The sequence below is a fragment of the Mus caroli genome, unplaced genomic scaffold, assembly GCF_978045245.1.
Source record: "Mus caroli unplaced genomic scaffold, Mus_caroli_1 scaffold_15, whole genome shotgun sequence".
Lineage (NCBI taxonomy): Eukaryota > Metazoa > Chordata > Mammalia > Rodentia > Muridae > Mus > Mus caroli.
Window position 1 is genome coordinate 27,490,830 of NW_028227270.1, and position 19,705 is coordinate 27,510,534.

Genomic DNA, 19,705 nt, shown 5'->3' on the forward strand with positions numbered 1-19,705 from the left:
ATTTATTTGAGCTCAAATGCAGGGCAAATGCTGCTCTTTATTATTTGTGGAGATATGTGGAAAAATTACCTCATAAATTTGAAGATACAGCTGACATTAGATAAAGGGAAGAATCTAGCTTCATTTTCCATCTCTAACATTTTAAAACATAGTTATTCACAGAAGTCAGTATATATTCTAACTTGTCCAAGAAGCAACTCAAATGTAGTCCTCAATTTCTGAAAATGAAAATATATTTGTATTATAAGTAAATCTTTATTCAGTCAGAAGATCATAAAGGAAAGTGGGGCTCAAGCTGGCTTCCCTCCTTTATGATTCATTTTTCTTTTGAGTATGAGGCCAGGTTTGATAAGTACTGAGTTATTTTTGGAAGCTTTTATAAAATATAAACTCAAAGACTTGAGTTGAATTTAAGTAGTCTGAGTAGTTTTAATCGCCTATTTAAATCATTCTAAGTTTGGATAAGTGTTAGTCTCAAGTAAATGTATAATCAATAAAGTCCTACCTAAGCTTTCTTGTGTCTCGCTTGACCAGAATTGTTAGCTCTTTCAATCAAGTACTTTTTAAGTCATACTTTTCACGTGTATATTTGTGTGTCTTTGTGTGGAATATGCATATGAACATAGGGACCCAAAGATGCCAGAACAGGGTGTCAAGGCTGGAATTACAGATGGTTGTGAGTTGTTGGGAACCTAACTAGGGTCCTCTGTAAGAGCTGTATGCAGTTTTAATGACTGAGACATCTTTCTAGTCTGGACCTTCCCCCCATACACACCTCCCCTCCCCTCTCTTTTTCCCTCCCTCTCATTTTTAATGTCTACAACAGCTATTCGTTGTGTCTAGATGCTTGGGTATCTATGTGAGTATGAGAGATGATAATGTCTGTCCTCAGGACACATGGTTTAAAAGTCTGTGGGAGTGCACAGAGGACCATGCGATGAAGCCTTTGTGAACTAAGATCTCTTTCTCTCTTCAAGTTGTTTATGGCAAGCCCTCTGTCACAAAAAAGCTGACTGGAAAGGCAGTCAAGTTTACAGAGATAAGGTATCCACACTGTTTTAAAGTAAAACTATTCAACTATACTCACTGATTAGATAATACCATGAAGCATACAAAAGCATGCCAAAATATGAAAACACTCCTCACTGAAAAAAATGAACATGTAATTTAGAGGTAGAGGAACAGCATATGCAAGAATTATTCACTACAGAGGAGCATAGGCAGACAGTATCAACTCTGTTGCGTCTTCCTACGCATGCCTGGCTGGCCAGGCACTTGTGCACCCCAGTCCAACCTCAAACTCTTAACAACACAGCATCAGCTTCCTGTTAGAAGAACAGGCATGTCACCACACTTGGTTTCATTTGCAAGTTTGAAAACACATTTTAAAAGAACTCACAGATCTGACATGAAGTAAAAATATTTAAAATGATAATAAAAATGCTGATGATTGAATTATAAAATACATTAATACCCTTTAGCTGGTAGCTATCCTACAGAGGAGAGGCGATGGCTCATTGTGGTTCTGGTTTGCATTTCCCTCAGGATTAGAGATGCCAAGTGGCCATGTTCTTTTTATGTCCATTTGTATGTATACTTTCAAGGAGAAAAATCTGTTCAAGACCTTTGCCCATTTTTTTTTAAACCCCAGGCTGATTTCTTGCTATGGAGGTGCAGGTGTTCTTGTGAGTTTTGGAGAGTAACTTCACCCCAGATTCTTGATTGACAAATATCTGCAGCATTTTCAATGTTTTATATCCAACTTGTATCTGTGTAAATACAAACCAGGGAGAAGGTCCTGAAGTCTGAGGTGCAGGGTCAGCTGCCTGCCAGGCACCTGACAGAGCTGTCGTCTCTCCTACACTCTGGCTAGAACCAGAACCTACCACACAGTGAGCTCCCATCTCTCTGCAACTCCAAGCCTTCTTCTATCTCTTCTGTGGCTCTGGGGCCTCAGGCAGGAGTGCAAGGCTGGGCCTACATGGTGGAAATAAGTTTCCAGGCCTTTTCCAGAAATGTGAGCAGCACTCGTATTCTTTCACTTCTACCATTTCTCCTTGGACAGGCAACCCTGCAGCAAGGCTTCAGACTGAAGGGGACACAGCAGGGTCTGGGCCTAAGCTCCTGCAATGCTCTAGAACCTGCACCCATGCTCTACTGGCTCAGTTCTCCAGGACCTTCCTGGCTCTTCTGCACTTTCCACACCCTCTCCTGCTTGGCAACATAGTCCTGGGCTGGAGCTTTGTGCTTACACAAATACAAGTTGAATATAAAACATTGAAAATGCTGCAGATATTTGTCAATCAAGAATCTGGGATGAAGTTACTCTCCAAAATTCACAAGAACACCTGCAGCTCCATAGCAAGAAATCAGCCTGTGGTTTAAAAAAAAAAAATGGGCAAAGGTCTTGAACAGTATGTGGCCCTGTGCTCATGGTGGAGTATGTTTTGGTAGTCAGGCAGTGGGGACATTTGGTACAGAAGTGGAAAAGAGATGAGTCTAAGACCTTGTTCGTAGCTTCTTTTGGCTGGTATGAAACCTCTTCTATACAGATATGCAATGCACATATCTTATACCTAACCACTCCTTGGGCAGCTGGTCTTGGGATCATCTGTATCCAAAATGGTCGGGGTTGAAACATATGAAAACTTTCTGTTGTGTAGTCTCTTCCCACAAGCAGCAAAAGGCAGCTTAGTCTCGGTCTTCACCCAGCACCATAAGAAGCATTTCAGCCCATCAAAGGTTCTGCCTCCTGGGAAGGAGATGGGCTGCAGAGAGGCCAAAGCATGAGTAGCAAAGGGGCTGCCTGACCTCACCTAGTTCAGGGGCATCAACTGCAGATCAAGGCAGTCCATCTCTACATGTTTCTATAGCGCTGTGTTTTCAGTCAGATTGGAAGTGCTGAAGTAACTGCTTGACCATTCACTGTGTGCTCAGGAGATTTCAATCTGCAGTGGAAGCAATTCCATCATTAGGGTCTTCTCCATGAATGACAGCAACAGGACCTGTGGGGCAATCTTGCTTATTCTACCCCTGGTCTTCAAGTATTACCAGATAGATGAAGTTATCCAGGAAGGTGGGCCTCTGAGTCTGGGGTGAGGTATTTGCGTGTGGCTGGGTGGGGTGGAAGACTTCCAGCACTCACCTCCCAGCCAGGTCTGCCTGCACTTAAGCCTGTAGGGGATTGACTTGTGGATCATCACTCTGGCTGATGGCCTGTCTGCTTGGCACTGAATGCTCAAGTCAGCTCTGCTTCCAGACGAGCAGGTTCTCTGTGCCCTAGTGGTGAGTCACCTACCAGTCAACGGAGGTTCCATAAAACATCTTCACAAGGAAGCTGAATTGTTACAAAAAAGGACTTCACTTCAATCCTTGTAAATCTGCCTTAGTTTAGTCATTGCACAAAAACAGAAAATAAGGTGATATGCATGTTTGCGGATATGGGCGAGTGTGTGTGTGGATCAGAGTGTGTATGTGGGTGTGTATAAGTGACACACAAGAGGGGAACAGCCATTTACCGAACAAGAAAAAAATTCTTGCAAATCATATAGGTGGTAAACAGTTAACAGTTAAAGGAACTTCAAAAAATATAGAGTTAGAAACCCATATAAGGAGCTGGAGAGATGGCTCAGTGGTTAAGAGTAGAGGCTGCTCTTCTAGAGGACCTGTGTTCAATTCCCAGCATGTACACGGCAGCTCACCACTATCCATAACTCCAGTTCCAGATAATCTGACACCCTCCAGACATGAATACAGGCAAAATACCAATGTACATAAAATAAAACAAAATAAATAAAAAAGGGACCCATATAACTCACCAGAAAAAAAACATAACTAATCCATCTCATTATAAAGTAGGTGAAAGACTTGAAAAGACATTTCTCCCAAGAATGGTGGGCTGTGGGCTGACGGAGGGCAAGCATGTAGCTGCCGTGTGGCCAGTCACACGGGGCAAATGGGTCCTGGGTGCCTTAGCGCCCTGCTGTGCCATGTCCAGAGCTCACAATGCGGCATTGAGTGTGTACATATCTGTTCAGGGAGCAGACCTTGAGTTAAGTGTTCTTGCTGTAACTGGAAACGTTTAGGGGGAGGTAAATAATAAAGAGCAGAAGTTAATAGAGAACCAGGACAGTGCAGTGGACCAGCAAAGCCCTCTGAAGAAACCAGCAGAATAGGCCAGTCTTGAAGTATTACTCATGGAAAGCAAAGGCACAAAGGTGCCATTCTAAGCAGGTGGTGGCAGTGGCAACATTAGGGATGGCCTGTAAGAAACCACTGTATCTGAGGGTTACCAAAGGGGAGAGCCAGCAGTTTCTCATGCCTTAGGACTTTGAATTTATTATTTTTTGAGACCCTTTCTTACTGTGTACAGGCAGTCCTCAAACTTGCCCTGTAGTTGAGGAAAGACCCTGAACTTCTGATCCTCCTGCCTCCACCTCTTAAGTACTGTGATAACAGGTGTACCCCTCCACATCAGGCTTATGCTGGTGCTGGAGATCAAGCTGAGAGCTTCACGCATGCCAGGTAAATACTCTACTGGGCTGCATGCCCAGCCCTACACTTTGAAAAAATGTTAGTTTTTAAAAGTTGTTGTTGTTATTGTTGCTGATGTTGTTGCTGTTGTTACTGTTCTGTTGTGTTGTGCTGTTTTTAAGAGTGGGTCTTTACTATGAAACCCACTGCTGGGAACTCACTCCTGTTGCCTCTGCATGCTCAAGTGACAGGTATGTCTCATTATGACAGGTTCATATGGTGCTGTGATTTGAACCCAGGACCGCACAGAGAAACCCTGTCTGGAAACAACAAAAGCCCACAACAAACTTCTTAGGTAATGGTGTAAAGTCTGAACATCTTCTCTCTGAGACTGGGACAGAGGCAAGCATACACAACATCACCATTATCAATGCTAACTATACAATGAGAGGAAGGGAAAGGCGAAACTCAGAGAAAGTCATAAGGATGAAAAGACGGAAACAAATTACATCATCAAAGACAATTCTTTCCCGGGCACACAAATGACTGAACCGGCTTAACAAGATACTGATCAGATACAAAACCAAGCATCTGCTAAATGTCTAAAAGGCAAGAGCAGGGCTGGGGTTAGGTCAGGAGTGCCCTGACTTGCAACATTAGCAACTCCTACCTCTAGAAAAAAAGAAAAAAAGAAAAAGCAAACTCACTGTGTACCTCCAGCTAGCTAACAAAATTCAGACATAAAAGGAAGGCCTGACACCAGTAATAAAACAAGGCACCTAAAAAATAATCAATGCACTTGGAGGCGGCCCTCAGACAGGGAGGGATGATGGAAAACTACTGTGTTCATCTGCCACTGCTGGCAAGCCCCAGTCGCTGCTGTTGTTCTCTATCTGCAGATCTACTTTGATTTCATTCTCTATACCGAAGAGTCAAGAGTAAATGATTAAACATTTATAAACAGTACAAATAGTGTTATAAAAAGCCAAGTATAAATGATTAAACCTCTGTCAAACTAGAATACTGATGAATGCCTAAATGTGAAGTGAAGAATTCTACAAAATGAAAATTTTACATTTACAACACACCTTTTTAAAAAGCCATTTATTTACTACTTACTTATTATTTAATGTGTGTGGGTGCACATGCGTGCAAGCGTGTGTACCACAGTGTGAGTGAGCACCTTCCATCACCCAAGATGGCTATGAGGACCCCAGGGGGTCCCATGCGTACAGCTGATGAATACGTGTGTGTGTGTGTGTGTGTGTGTGTGTGTGTGTGTGTGTGTGTGTGCACTCAGCTCATTTTCTCCTTTTCATTCAGTTCAGGCTGCCAGCCCATAAAGCAATTCTCCCCATGCTAGGGTGAGTGGGGCGAGCCCTCCTTCCTGCACTCCCTTCTAGATAATCCCTTCTAGAAATGGGAAGAGGCGCGTCTCCTCAGTGTTTCAAGTTGACAATCAGTGCTGATCATCATGGTGTCCGTAACCATATTTTTTGTGAGAAAAGACCCTTAAAAAATGCAGGACTCAAGCCTCGGACGGAAAGCATTTTATTATGTTGAAGTGGTAGGCTCATTTCATATGATACAACCCTATGCAATCATTCATAAAATTGCTATAAAAGGATTTTTAAATTAATGCCCATAGAGGCTTGAATTAAAAATTAACTTCAAAGTTCTGATCTGAATCCTGTAAGAATGTTTATTGTATGTGCCTATTAATGAATAAAATCAAGAGAAAGAGAAGATTATAAAAGCCATACTAAGATATTTGCAAGGTTTATTTTATGGTGGCCGGAGAGGGTTCTAATAGGGTTTTTACTGCTAACTTCGAACTTCCCTGTGTTTCAATCCTCCCACTCTCATGGATATCTTGCCTAAGAGCCATCAGGTAGCTCCCACAGCCTGCTGGCCTAAGTCCCACCTGCTGAGGCTGGCCCAACCCTTCTTACAGGCTTTCTCTCTACCCTGAACAGGCTTGCTCCTGCCTTCACTTCCTGTGGTGATCCCCTCTCCCCAGCAGCCTACCCAGGTGAAGAGCAGGCTGCTCTCTCAGCAGGCAGCCTTTAGGAGCAGGCCCTCCTGCATCTACAGCAATGCTTTCAGACGCCATGGAAACTGGCCATTCCTCAAACAGAGCTCATAATATCTCACCACAGTTGCCTTTGTCCATTATTTGAATTTATTTAAGCTTGTTGTATGTTCTTATTTCCTCTGGCTAGCTTCTAGGCCACTCCATGTTGTTCATAAATCCAAGAGTTCTTTCTGCTAACTTCCCCAGTGCCTGGGAATAGGTTTGCCTACTACAGCTGAGTGTAATGACTGCGCTGGCTGATTTGAGTGTGTTCCCGAGGGTTCACATGCTGAAAGTCTCAGGAAGGTGAGAGATGGTGGGGCTTAGTGCAAGACCATTCAGCCACGGTTGGTCAGTGTTGCGCTTTTGGGGATTGATACCCCTCTTGACTGTCAGTCAGTAAAGACATACTTGACCCTTCTCTCCTCTCTCTGGCTTCCAGGATCACCACCTGGTCATTCCCTCACACATGCACTTCTAGATGCCACCCATCCCATGACACAGCCAATGGGGATCTCACCAGACCTGAGCAGATGTCAGCGTCATGCTTAAATAAATCTCCACAACTATAAGCCAAGTGTTCATACCTCCTTTAGCCACAGCTGTCCCTATTACCCAAAATACCCAGCTGTTCTGCTATAGCAATGGAGTGCAATGGAGTTAAAGAAGAGTTATATTATTGTTCAGAAGGGAATTTGGTGTAGCATCTGGCCCTTGGTCAAACAGCCTAACTCCCAGAGACAGGGCTAGCTCCAACCTTTCCTTCAGCCTCTGTCTTCTGACGCCAACTGCCCTGATTTCTCCAAACATAAAACTGGGACCATGGGATTTGTTAGCCTTGTGCAGCCAAGATTCATGGTGAGGATTAATTAGCATTTTTCAAGTGCTGTGGTTTTGGTTTGGTTTCTGTGTTTTCTCAGGAGGAAAGCCAGGTCATGATGGAGAGTTAGCTGCAGGTTTGATGGATGTCACCTGAGATGTGCTGTGTGGAACACGTGAGACAGGACAAGCAGCTGTGGGGCTGCTCAAGGCATCAAGAAAGCCACTCTTCCAAACAAGCAGCCGAGATCCCTAGAGTGGGGGAGGAGAAAAATAACGTGTTCCCAGGCTCTGTGAGGGAGGGTACTGAGAGCAACCCACGGCAAGAGAAGTGTGACAAACTGCAGATGACAAATACTGTGAGCATGTGTCCTGTGAGCATGAGGATGAGCTGTGAAATAAGCCCCCTGCAGAAAGAAAGAACTCAACTGAAGACGGCAGGGTTTGTGGGTCTGCGGCTGACAGCTGAGAGCCTAGGTCCACACTGCCCGGGCCAATAACACAGCTCGGCAGATAGCATGATCTCCACAGAACCTTGGGTAGCTTTCCAAACTCAGCCTCAACACATTATTTTTGACTATGGAATTGAAGCGTGCTTGTCTCTAGAGTATACAATTGTAGAGGGCTGGTGAGTTGGTTCAGTGGTAAAGAGCACTGGCTGCTCTTCCAGAGGTCCTGAGTTCAGCAACCACATAGGGGCTGAAGACTATCTATAAGGGCAACTGTTGTATTCTTTTGGCATGCAGCAGAGCACATACACATTAAACGAACGAATGAATGAATGAATGAATGAATGAATGGAAACATCTTTAAGAACTGTAGCAATACGTGCAGTAGACATTGCAGCTCCCCCCCCCCACCCATCCTAGCAGCCCCAGTGTAACTGGTATTTATGGCAGATGGATCTATTTACAGGACAGTGCTGTAACTGTCCTCAGTTTATTAGTGACAAAACAGATGAGTGGAAGAACCCATCTCAGGCTCCAGGCTCTCAAGAAATGAGTCAAAGTTGCTACTTAAACCCAAGTCCAAAATTCTATGCCTCGCATGAGCTGGTACTGCCCAGCCCAGCACTCTTCCCACTGCACCTTCAGTGTAATGGTCCAAGGCATGAGCAGCGTGCTCAGGGTCAGCTCTGTAGTCAGAAGCCATCACCATCCAGAGTCAGATGACATGTGAAGTCAGCAAGGCTGGTGTTACTATGAGAGCCGTTCTCTCAGCCTCACTTAAACATACCACACCCCCTGTGTACATAAACATACCATACTCCATTCGTGCATAAGCATAGCACATCCCAACATGCTGTCATTGAGGCGAGGTGACTGTTGCTGAGGTAGCCCTTTTCCCATCAAACCAGTGAAGGAAAGGAAATGAGAGAAGCCTGCAGTCTGTATGGTTGGAAATGTGTGAGCAGAGAAGGGCCCGGTTCTAGCTCCATTGTTTAACAGCTCTGAGGCACCTAAAACCTCAGTTTCCCCATCTGGGTTAGAAAACGTGGAGAACAGCCTGACTACCCAGGTGCCTCCAGAACTTTGTTATTCTACATAATCCTACCACGCCCTGCAGAAAGATGGAATGTCTCCTTAGCTAACCAGAATGGGTGAAATCATCCTGGCCTGGGCCAGGGTCATTCTAATTGAAGTGAGTTGATGGTAACACACTCACCTACCAGTGTGCATCCCGTCACACACTCAGGCATTGAGTAAGCTATACAGGTGATGTCTAATCTACTCAGAGCATATGTCTCTGGATGGGAAGCGGGTCAGCCTGATCAGGGTAACGCATGGTGTGTTCTGATGCATTAAACAGAAAAACCAAACAAAACAAAACAAACAAAACAACCACTGTCTCCTCAGAAGCCCACAGAAACGAACAGGCCTGAACTCTATCAGCAGGACACTTTGAATCTGAAATGTCCCTGACAGGCTCTTATTAAATGCTTGTTCCAGCCATGAACAGCTCCTCAACCATCCCTGTCTCTTCCCTGATGGAAACCTGTCCGAAATAAATTTCCTTCCTTGAGTTGTTTCCAGCAGATGATATGGTCGCCATGTCAGAAAAATAACCAATACAGAAAACTGGCCATCAGAGAGAGAGAGAGAAAGAGAGAGAGAGAGAGAGAGAGAGAGAGAGAGAGAGAGAGAGAGAGAGAGAGAGAAGAAGAAGAAGAAGAAGAAGAAGAAGAAGAAGAAGAAGAAGAAGAAGAAGAAGAAGAAGAAGAAGAGGAGGAGGAGGAGGAAGATGAAGAGGAAGAAGAGGGGGAAGAGGAAGAAGAGAGGGAAGGAGAGGGGAGGGAGAAGGAGAGGAAGAGAGAGAGAGAAGAGGGGGAGGGAGAGAGAGAGAGAGAGCGAGCGAGAGCTATTGCTATTGACAACACCTGACAGAAACAACTTAGGGGGTAAAGTTTAGTTCTGGTCACAGAGCTTGGTTTGGCCCACAACAGTTTGCCTGCATGAGCCTGGCCTCATGGTCTCAGAGGCAGGTCAGGGAGGTGCTGTTTCGATGGTGGCATGAAGAAAGCTGAGAGGGAGCTGCAGCCACACACAGGGTGGTTTCTAACCTTCAAAGGCACGGACGGCCATAGTGACCTCTGCCAGCCAGGCTATTTTATATTCAGGTTAGGACACATTTGAGACTGGATGAGTCTTGGACCTCAAGCAGCTGTGGCAGCTGTACCAGAGAAAATGTCCGCTTGTGGGAGGAGAGGGACCTGAGCCCCGTTCCCACCGTTGTCGCTAGCAGAAGTTACGTGTCATTGTGATGCCCAAAGACAGGAGGCCTTCTATGAGGGTGGCTCTAACAGCCCTACACAAAGCCACTCATAGAGTGGGCCCTCATTGCAGGTGCTGTGCTAACTTCTGTAGCGTGTGTGTGTGTGTGTGTGTGTGTGTGTGTGTAAAGTACATATGCATATATCACACAACTGGATTATTCTGGTGATCACAACTGACATCCAAGGTGAGATGTATCCTCAGCTTAAGGGCACTATCACCTTAGAACAGTCAAGATGCAGTCTGCCCTCCAGGGGAATGTCCTTGGTCCTGTCCTGAGGCAAGGCACACAAAGCAGGAGTGCTCCACACTTACCTGCTCTCAGGGAGCACCCTGTCTGAAAGCTGTGTGTGACGATAACTGAAGTTCTGGGTAGACACTACTCTCTCCTGATGGACAGTTTTGGAATCAGACCTCTGGATGTGCATGTGGTCAGATTTATTCCCCGATTTCAGCCCGCCTTCAAAATAATGAGTGAGTATGGAATGTCGAGCAGGCCAAGATTAGTAACCTTGGAGACCTTTTTCTCATGGTTGGCTTTGGACCTCATCTGTTCTGCTAACACTAGAAAGGAAAATGTTGTAACTGCCTCTCCCCTTAGGCCTTCTAGTCAAAAGGATGGAATACCTCTCTCTGGCCCTGAGTGGAGACCTAACACATTCTGATGCTGCCCAAAGATGAGAACATTATGTTCTATGCTGTCTTTTCCTTTAAGAGTTAATCCAGCTGGGCTTGTCACTCTCATGGCCAGCGTCTACTCCCCAGGAAAGCTGATGCATCTAACAACACACTCAGGAGTTGGGAGGAATAATTACCCCCCTAATGAGATGATGTACTCACTGCCCCAGAGCCCCTCCCCGAGGCAGTTGCTTGCCCATCTTCATCACTAAGCTTGCCTGCTTTTGGAGTTCTAAACTCAAAAAGTATAATTTTCCTTTCTTTTCCTGTGCCCCTTTTTAAAAGTCCAGTCACGTTTTTCCCTGTCTAAGCACGCGTTCCCTGGCCTTCTGCTTTCTCACCCATTCTCCGAAGCCCTGAGCCCCAACTCTTCTGTCATGCAGATGTTTGCCCCCCTCTGCTTTCAAACATGCCAACTTTCGCAGACCTTGCTTAACTCAGAGGCTATGGCTTTTCCTCTCTGTTTTGCTCCATCTACCTCCATTCAGCAGCTGCGGAAAATTTACAGCTAGAGTGCCCTATTGTTTTCCTTTCATATTTTAATAAAATGGTCCCTGAGCTTCTGTCTGTCTGTTTTTATTAATGAGACTAAGAGCCTAAGGAGAGGGAACCCCAGTTTTCCTGGTAACAAAAGGGCCCTGGATATTCCCTCTACCCTGAAGACAGGGTGGAAGGTGTAACTGATAAATCTAAGAGCCAGCTTCTGCGGGGATGTGGGGGTGCCATAGAAGGCAGGGCTCTCTGGGAAACACTCAGGGCCTGTTCATGTCATTCATATGAGGTGACACTGGAAAAGGAAAAGGACATGTACGGGACAGGGCTCACTCAGAGAGGCACAGGACAGGGCTCAGAGAGGCGAACAGGATGTAGCAAGAACAAAACCACCTATTAATACAAACTAGCCTGTGGTTTACAAAGATTCTAAGGGTTTAATTTCTGTTCATTCTCTTGTGACTGTGCCTATGGCAACATGACTGCTCATTAAGACGTGTACCCCAGCAGGGTTAGCTAAGCTAATCCTTGCCTACTCTCTCCTAAGTCTGCTGGCCAGTCTGGAAGACACTAGACTTGGGAGCCAACTGGTTTGGCTCTAAGTTAATATTTTCTTAGATCTAGATTAACTTTTTCCCTATAACCCCCAACCCCCCCAAAACCCCACTGCATAGGAAAGAAAGTAGATTTGTGTTTTCGTGGTAAAAAGCAGCAGGTCCTAAAGACAGTATTTTCTTTTTCTTTTTTCTGATGTTTGCCTCACAGCAGCCTGAAGTGACTCAGACTTAGAAAGAATCTGCAGTGTTGCTCTGTGTAAGGAGGAGGTGGGCATCAAACCCCCTATAGACACAGACAACAGAAACCACTTCCCTCATGTGAAACAGTTGGCTCTATGTTGTTGTAAGGTCCCAAGTTGGTAGGTCCCAACATTGAGTGGGTTTCTCTATAGGAGGCACAAAGGACAACCAAGGACAAAAAGTGTTCCTGAATTAATGACCATGATAATGGGGCTTGGCACATCCACTAAACAATACACTGTAAACATCCTTACAACAGAGGGGTGGAGTTCTCTGTCCTGACTTCCACACCCTTACTAACCTCTTGCCTATATTGTTATTTTATAGGAGTATTTTTAGGGAGGACAGCCAAAAGGGATAGATGGTTACCATTCAATGCCAGCCTGGTCTACAAAGTGAGTGCCAGGACAGCCAGGGCTACACAGACCCTTGCTCCAAACAGGGCTGCGATGGCCATGTAAGAATCTGGTCCCAGGCTGTCACTTCTAAAGCCAATCTACACTATGAGTGTACAGATCAAAGGGTTTTGTTTGTTTTTGTGCAAGGATTTAGAAGATGAAGACAGTCCACAGCCACTATATGAGAAACACATTTTGAACATCCTGGAGCAGGGTTATATGACTCATTGTAGGCTCACAGAGACTAACCACAGACTCTCTGTACAGCTGATAAACTTATTCCCCAGGACCTTCTACAAAGTCCTTCAAGACCAACAGCTCTAATGCATGTCACATACATAATTAAAATGTTTCCACCAGTCATGCTTTAAGAAAGGGAAGAGAAACAGATAAAGCATCAATAATATGTTCAACTTAACAAGTCAAAGTACTGCCATTCCGACATGTATGCATCATATGCACAGCTAGTCTTCAAAGCTGGATATGCATTTTATACTTAGATCTGCCGCCTCCACCCATGATTAGCTTCACTTCAAGTACTCGGTGGCCACATGTACCACTGCGGACAGTGTGGCACCAATCTAGACTACTCTGGTGCTCTCCCGTGCCTAACCCTACTCTTACACTTGTAGTGTAAGTTCACTCCAATACAAGAAACATTTCTTGCCTGTTACCAGGGTATTTTCCTTTTCTACCTTTAATCTATCCTGTTGGGTGTGATGGTGGTAGTGTTTAGCTTTTTAAAACTAGCATACTTAGCATTAGGTTTCCTATGGCATTGACAAGTGCTAACTGATGAGGGTCACCCAGGCCTTCACGTCAGTGGGAAGTGCATGCCCAACTAGACGATGTGACTGATGTTATTCAGAGGCACTAAGGGACACTAAGGAAGGGACAGCTGTTTGTCATGGCTTCTGGGATGCTCTGGAAACTGCAGAGAGGCAGGAAGGCAGGAAACAGGTATTTAGAGTCTAGGGATGGTATGACCAACCATATGCTTTGAGATGGCAAACAGGACAGTAATGCTGGATGAGACTATGACATGGAGAGGTAAAAGGGAGCTTGGTGACAAGTGACACAGTCAGGAGAACCCTCTGAGCAGGCATGCCTGAGGAGTGGGGTCTAAGAAGTAAAGAGAGTTTACCAAGGCAATGCAGTGCAGTGCAGGAGGGAGCTGGTATGAACCTCACATGAGTGCAGGCGACGTCACTGCATCCCTAAGCAATGGTCAAGGCTCTGGTAGGCAGTGGGCAGAATGAAGCTGAATGATTGCAGGACTGTTAGGAAGCTCACACTGTGAGGTTCAGTGGGTGTGTCAGCATCCTGCCAATCCAATCAGATGCTCTGGTGCCCCACAAAACCCAAGAGCTGGACAGTGGCCTGTTTGATGGTGAATTCTCTGGGAAAATGTTCTGGAACTTCCAGGTGACATAGACAGTGACATGAGATTGGTTGTGGAAAAGGGTCTCGGGGGTCTTGTGGGCTCTGCTCCATACAGCCAGCAAATGGCAGAGCCAGAGTTTACTGACGTCGAAGAATACTGATGTCACCATGAGATTATCAGGGAGAAACATTTGTCATAATTGCAATTCCAGCTAGAGTTACAGTATCTACTTAAGCCAGAAACCAAACAATTAACATGGCGGCAATGGCTGGGTACTCACATGGCAAGCCGTCAAAAAAGTCCTGATCGATGTTGTGTAGCAGCTCCACTCTCGGGGACGGGTGTCCTTCACTGGAAAACAGTTTTTAGGAAGTGTTACATTCTTCTCAAATGGGTATGCATTATTTTATGACTTCCTTTCCTGGTGCCTATAGAAAAGAACGAATCTGCCGCTGTGGCTAGTGGATCATCATGAGGTCATTTGTCTATATTATAATAATCACGGAAAACCCCACATAAAAATGTCAGCATCAGACATAGGATGACACTGTGGCTATATTTCAATGTGACCATTCTTTATAGAAGAGGCATAGGACTCAAGTCATCTGTAATGACGTCATACTGACTTTATGGGAAGAAATGAAGAACATCTTTCAGAAAGGTGACCAAAAGTGGAAATGTAGTGGCCTCAACATCAGCTATGTCTTGATCTTTATATCTTTCTTGTAGCCGAAGGGATCACAGATCCATTTTTAATTAATTAATTAATTAACTGATTAATTAATTGAGTCAGCATCTCCTGTGGCCCAGGCTGACTTGGATCTTGCTATATAGCAAAGGCTGGCCTCTAGCTCCTGATCTTCCTGCACAAGTTCTAGGGTTGTATGCTTGTGCCACCATGCCTGGATCACAGATGTAATAGAGATATGAGTTAAATACACGCCTTTAAAACTTTTTTTTGAAAGCACATATAGCCATAGCCACAATCTATATTGAACAAAGAAGAAATTGATGTCATTTAGACAGGAGAGAAATTATATTACAAGTTACTGAAAGAATATTGGGCTGTGTAACTTTGAAAGCAGTGTTTTCTAAAAAACGGGAGCATAAACATTCTGGTCAGATTATCTCAACCTTATGGAAAATGTGGATCAGTGTTGACCATCAGAAGACAGCTGGGGACACTTGCTGATCCAGGACCCCTGTTGTACACTGCAGGCACCAAACGCTGTTACCATCACAGGACTTGTACACAGCGTGAGTACATGATGAAGCTCTTAAATAACCAAGAAGACACATTTCCCAGACCGCCCAATGTCTACACTCAAACACACAGCTAGTTGTTTATAGTAGTTATTTTCGAGTTCAAGGACAGCAAAACTTCAAAAAGTGTGATCTGCAACTTGGTATTTTTCAAGTAAGAAAATATTAAAATGTAATTAATAAATTTAAAACCAAATCAAAAGAACTTCAACTATCATTGCCATTGTTTGCTAAATAATGTTATTTTCATACACACACACACACACACACACACACACACACACACACCCCTAGCAGGAAGGATACAACACAGACATATTTAGTGAGAGTAGCTTACAAGAGTTCATTGCTCTTTACTCCCATAACATACTCCCACTAGAGAGTAGAAGGCAAATAACTCAGAGACACACCTAGGCTTTAGGGACAATACTCATGTAGGATGTCCCCAGTCCTCAGTTCCTAGGGCCAACGTTGCAGATGGGTTGGTGTTGAGAGCAAGGCATATCTCCTTAGACCCCACTCTTTCCATTTTCTCCCCCAAACACCTAACTGCCTACTTATAGATTCTGGAGACTGACAGCCCTAGCTGGGTTTGGTCCCAGAGGCTCTGAATGTAAGGAAGGGAAGATGTGTAAAGGAAAAATGAACAGGGGGCTGGAGAGGAGGCCCAGCAACTATGAGTGTGCACTGCTCCTCCAGAGGACCTGGGTTCAATTCCCAGCAACCGCGTCAGGTCTTTAAGTCTAGCTCCAAGGCAGTGCCTCTGTGAGTGCCTTCACTCATGTGCACATACTTATACAATAATAATAATAATAATAAATAACAACAATAATAGTAATAGTAGTATTAGTAATAAATCTTTGAAAGCATGAACAGATTGTTGTTGATGGTGGTGTCTTGTGCAGAAAAAAAAATTGAGTGAAACCCCTGAATAACAATAATAAGAAAGTCAGGAGGGGTGTCAGAACAAAAGCAGTATGTCTGCATTGGTTTCAGAAGAGGACTATTGGTTTAATTAAGATATAACCAAGTAAAATTTATATGTTTTTATGGAAAACTATGTTTTTAGGACTACAGAAAATGTGAACAGTTCATTCAATTCAAAAGAAGTCAGGAATGATTAAAGAACTCCTCTAAACTTCAGGTTCTCCATTCCTGTGTGACTACTCATCCTTAAAACCATATCTGCCCTGACTATCCCAAAATATTAGGCATAAATAAGTAAAACATACTTTTCTAATAATTCTGTAGTAGATAAATCTTATCAATGTAGTAAGATGAGGTGACTTTCTGAATCCTGGAGGTTGTGGACAACCCTTGTTGACTATTCCTTGGGAAAATTCTTCCCAGGCAGAATTCTCATGATGCCAATAGGATCTCCAAATCCCCGACTGTCACAGTGTGTTATGATTCCACTTTTAAAATATGCTAATCAAGATATTTTAGTGAGGATGTGGTTAAAAGACATGCCAGGAAAATAAAACATGTGACAAATACTTAAAACAATGCCAAATATACTTAGTGACTCCAGATTATTATTTTAAAAATTGACATTTATGAAAATTGAGTAAAATATAAATCTTGGGTTGCATCATCTTAAAACCATGTAAAATCTCAAGACATATAATAAGTCATATATGTCTCACCATGTAATAATTCCCTTTGGAAAGGGATAAATTTTAGAGACCTACAGATGATTATTTTAAAATGTTCAGAAACATTTCAACAATAGTTTAGAAAAGTATGCCCGATGCCCTGGCATCCCACAGCTTCTTAACAAGACGGTTACTTGTACACGTCAAACTCTGATATCAGCTAAATGGCGATATCATTTGCTTTGCCAGTATTCACCAGGCAGTGGTGGCACACACTTTTAATCCCAGCACTTGGGAGTCAGAGAGAGGGGAATTTCTGAGTTTGAGGCCAGCCTAGTCTATAGAGTGAGTTCCAGGACAGCCAGAGCCAGGGCTACACAAAGAAACCCTGTCTCAAAAAACCAAAAAGAAGAAGAAGAAGAAGAAGAAGAAGAAGAAGAAGAAGAAGAAGAAGAAGAAGAAGAAGAAGAAGAAGAAGAAGAAGAAGAAGAAGAAGAAGAAGAAAGAGGATGAAGAGGAAGAGGAGGGGGAAGAGGAGGAGGAGGAAGAGGAGGAGGAGTAAGAGGAGGAGGAGGAAGAAGAAGAAGAAGAAGAAGAAGAAGAAGAAGAAGAAGAAGAAAGAGGATGAAGAGGAAGAGGAGGGGGAAGAGGAGGAGGAGGAAGAGGAGGAGGAGTAAGAGGAGGAGGAGGAGGAGGAGGAAGAAGAAGAAGAAGAAGAAGAAGAAGAAGAAGAAGAAGAAGAAGAAGAAGAAGAAGAAGAAGAAGAAGAAGAAGAGAAGAAGAAAGAGGATGAAGAGGAAGAGGAGGAGGAGGAGGAGGAGGAGGAATCTGAGTTTGAGGTCACCCTGAGCTAACATTCCCCCACATCAACAACAGCAGCAGCAATAACAACCACAATAAATGCACTGTCTGTGGAAATGTTCAGGATGGCACAAATACAACACTTAAAACAGTAACGAGGCAAAAACTGAGGTGCTCAGGTGTTTAAGAGGTTAAAGTCCGGACAATTACCCATTTCAACAAATACAATATATGGGTAGTGTTAGAATGCATTAGTTAATATTTGGGATTTAGTTGTATTCTACCTATTTATAATCTAACAAGTGTGCTTTCCCTCTCAGGAGTCTTGAAGTCTCCATGCAGGTCTTTGAACAAGATTGCCTTTATCTGTAGTTAGAGATTGCAACAGCTTTAGGGCCACACAGTCTCAAGTTCCATTGCTGAATTCCCTTTTTTTGCCTTCAGTAAAGGGTTCAGGGTCTCAATGCTTAGGATTGGGAGGAGTTAAGAGGAACAAGATAAGAAAAAGGAAATTTGTAGAAAGGAAGAGAAAACAGGGGCGAGGAAAGGTGGTGGGAGGGGCTGTGTAATTTCTATCCATAGTTAAAAAGTAGATTATCAGTACAGGTGCATTAAAAGGACTGTCTCTTTAAACAGCATCATTTCAGGAAGGCACTGATGGGTGTGGTAGAATATGTGCCTATAATCCTAGTAGCTCAAGAGTCTGAAGCTGAAAGACCATGAGTTTCAGGCTAGCCTAAGCTACATTACAAGACTTCAGTTCATAAAAGTAAAACCCAATCTAAAATCCATCCCATTGATTTCAGTAGAGACTAGAGGCCAAGCACACGTGTGTTTCTTGAACATGGGCATGGATCTGTGGATGGGGGCCTGGGATGGGAGGGTGGTGAACTGAGAAATCTCAAAGACTTCTGCAAGCCTTATAAATTTTGTCTGGGAAATAATAGTGAATATTTGTAAGAGAAAATAACCAACGACTCAAGACCATATTCTGAGTCACAGATAAAAGTCAATATATGCTGAACCATAACTTCTGCATTCCGTTTATAAAATACAGTCAGACAGCAGTTAACTTTAATTTCTGGGACATGTCATGTTCTCTCTCGTATGAGAGAGCACCTCCCATTTATCATGTTAACACATCATGTTAATACAGCCTACTCATTACAAACTCCACAGTTAAAAAGACTCTCTGCTACCTATGAAAAAATTTTAAACTACTTTTAAAAAATATTATTTATTTATTTTTATTTATATGAGTACACTGTAGCTGTCTTCAGACACACACCAGAAGGGTGCATCAGATTCCATTACAGATGGTTGTAAGCCACCCACGTGGTTGCTGGGAATTGAACTCAGGACCTCTGGAAGAGAGGTCGGTGCTCTTAGTAGCTGAGCCATCTCTCCAGGACCTACCTATGACTTTTCCTTATTTGGAGGCATTTGAACAGGTAGTGAAAGTTTAGCTGCTTAAGTAATATAGCCTTCAACAGGCTATGGATTCCATCTGGGAAATTCCATCTTTCAATCATGGCTGCTGATGTTTGTGGGAAAAAGTACATACATTTTAATCATACACCTGATCTTATGTAACTCCAAGCAATGGTTGCTTTTATTACAGTGGAGCTCAGGCAACATGAATGTGCGGTGCTCACCGCTGCAGGGCCTGTGAGAATGGCCAGCCACAGCAGGAAATAGACAGAGAGCCAAGGAAAGAAAAAACAGAACCACTTTGTTCACCTCTAACACTGAGGACGGCCCCTCAACCACACAGGGGATGTCTCATCCATGCCCTGAACAAGCAGACTAGGGCTAGCTTAGGCTCTTGACTGTTTGGCAAGGCTTGATTGAATACTAGAAACTCTGATACAGACTTTAAAATGCTTGCCCCAGGGGAGATTGCTCAGCAATTAAGACTGCTTGCTAATCTTGCAGAGGTCTCAAATTTGGTTCCTAGCACCCATACTGGGTAGCTCTCAACCATCTGTAACTCCAGTTCCATGGTATTGAATGCTGTCTTATGGCCTTCATATATGTATGTGAGTGTACACACACACACACCCACACACACACAAATAATAATAATAATAAATACAATCAAACTTATAAAAGTTTAAAATACTTGGCATGTATTAATCTCATTTAATTCTCAATACCACA

At 43.7% G+C, this 19,705-nt stretch overlaps 1 protein-coding gene across 1 annotated transcript in view; it reads right to left on the reverse strand.

The window, feature by feature from the left end:
• Arsb (arylsulfatase B) overlaps positions 1-19,705 on the reverse strand; it is a 164,976-nt gene that overhangs the window by 46,345 nt on the left and 98,926 nt on the right. Inside the window, exon 6 of the mRNA XM_021180617.3 lies at positions 14,167-14,237. Coding sequence (XP_021036276.1) covers positions 14,167-14,237 — 71 coding nt within the window. The remainder of the gene's footprint in view (positions 1-14,166; positions 14,238-19,705) is intronic.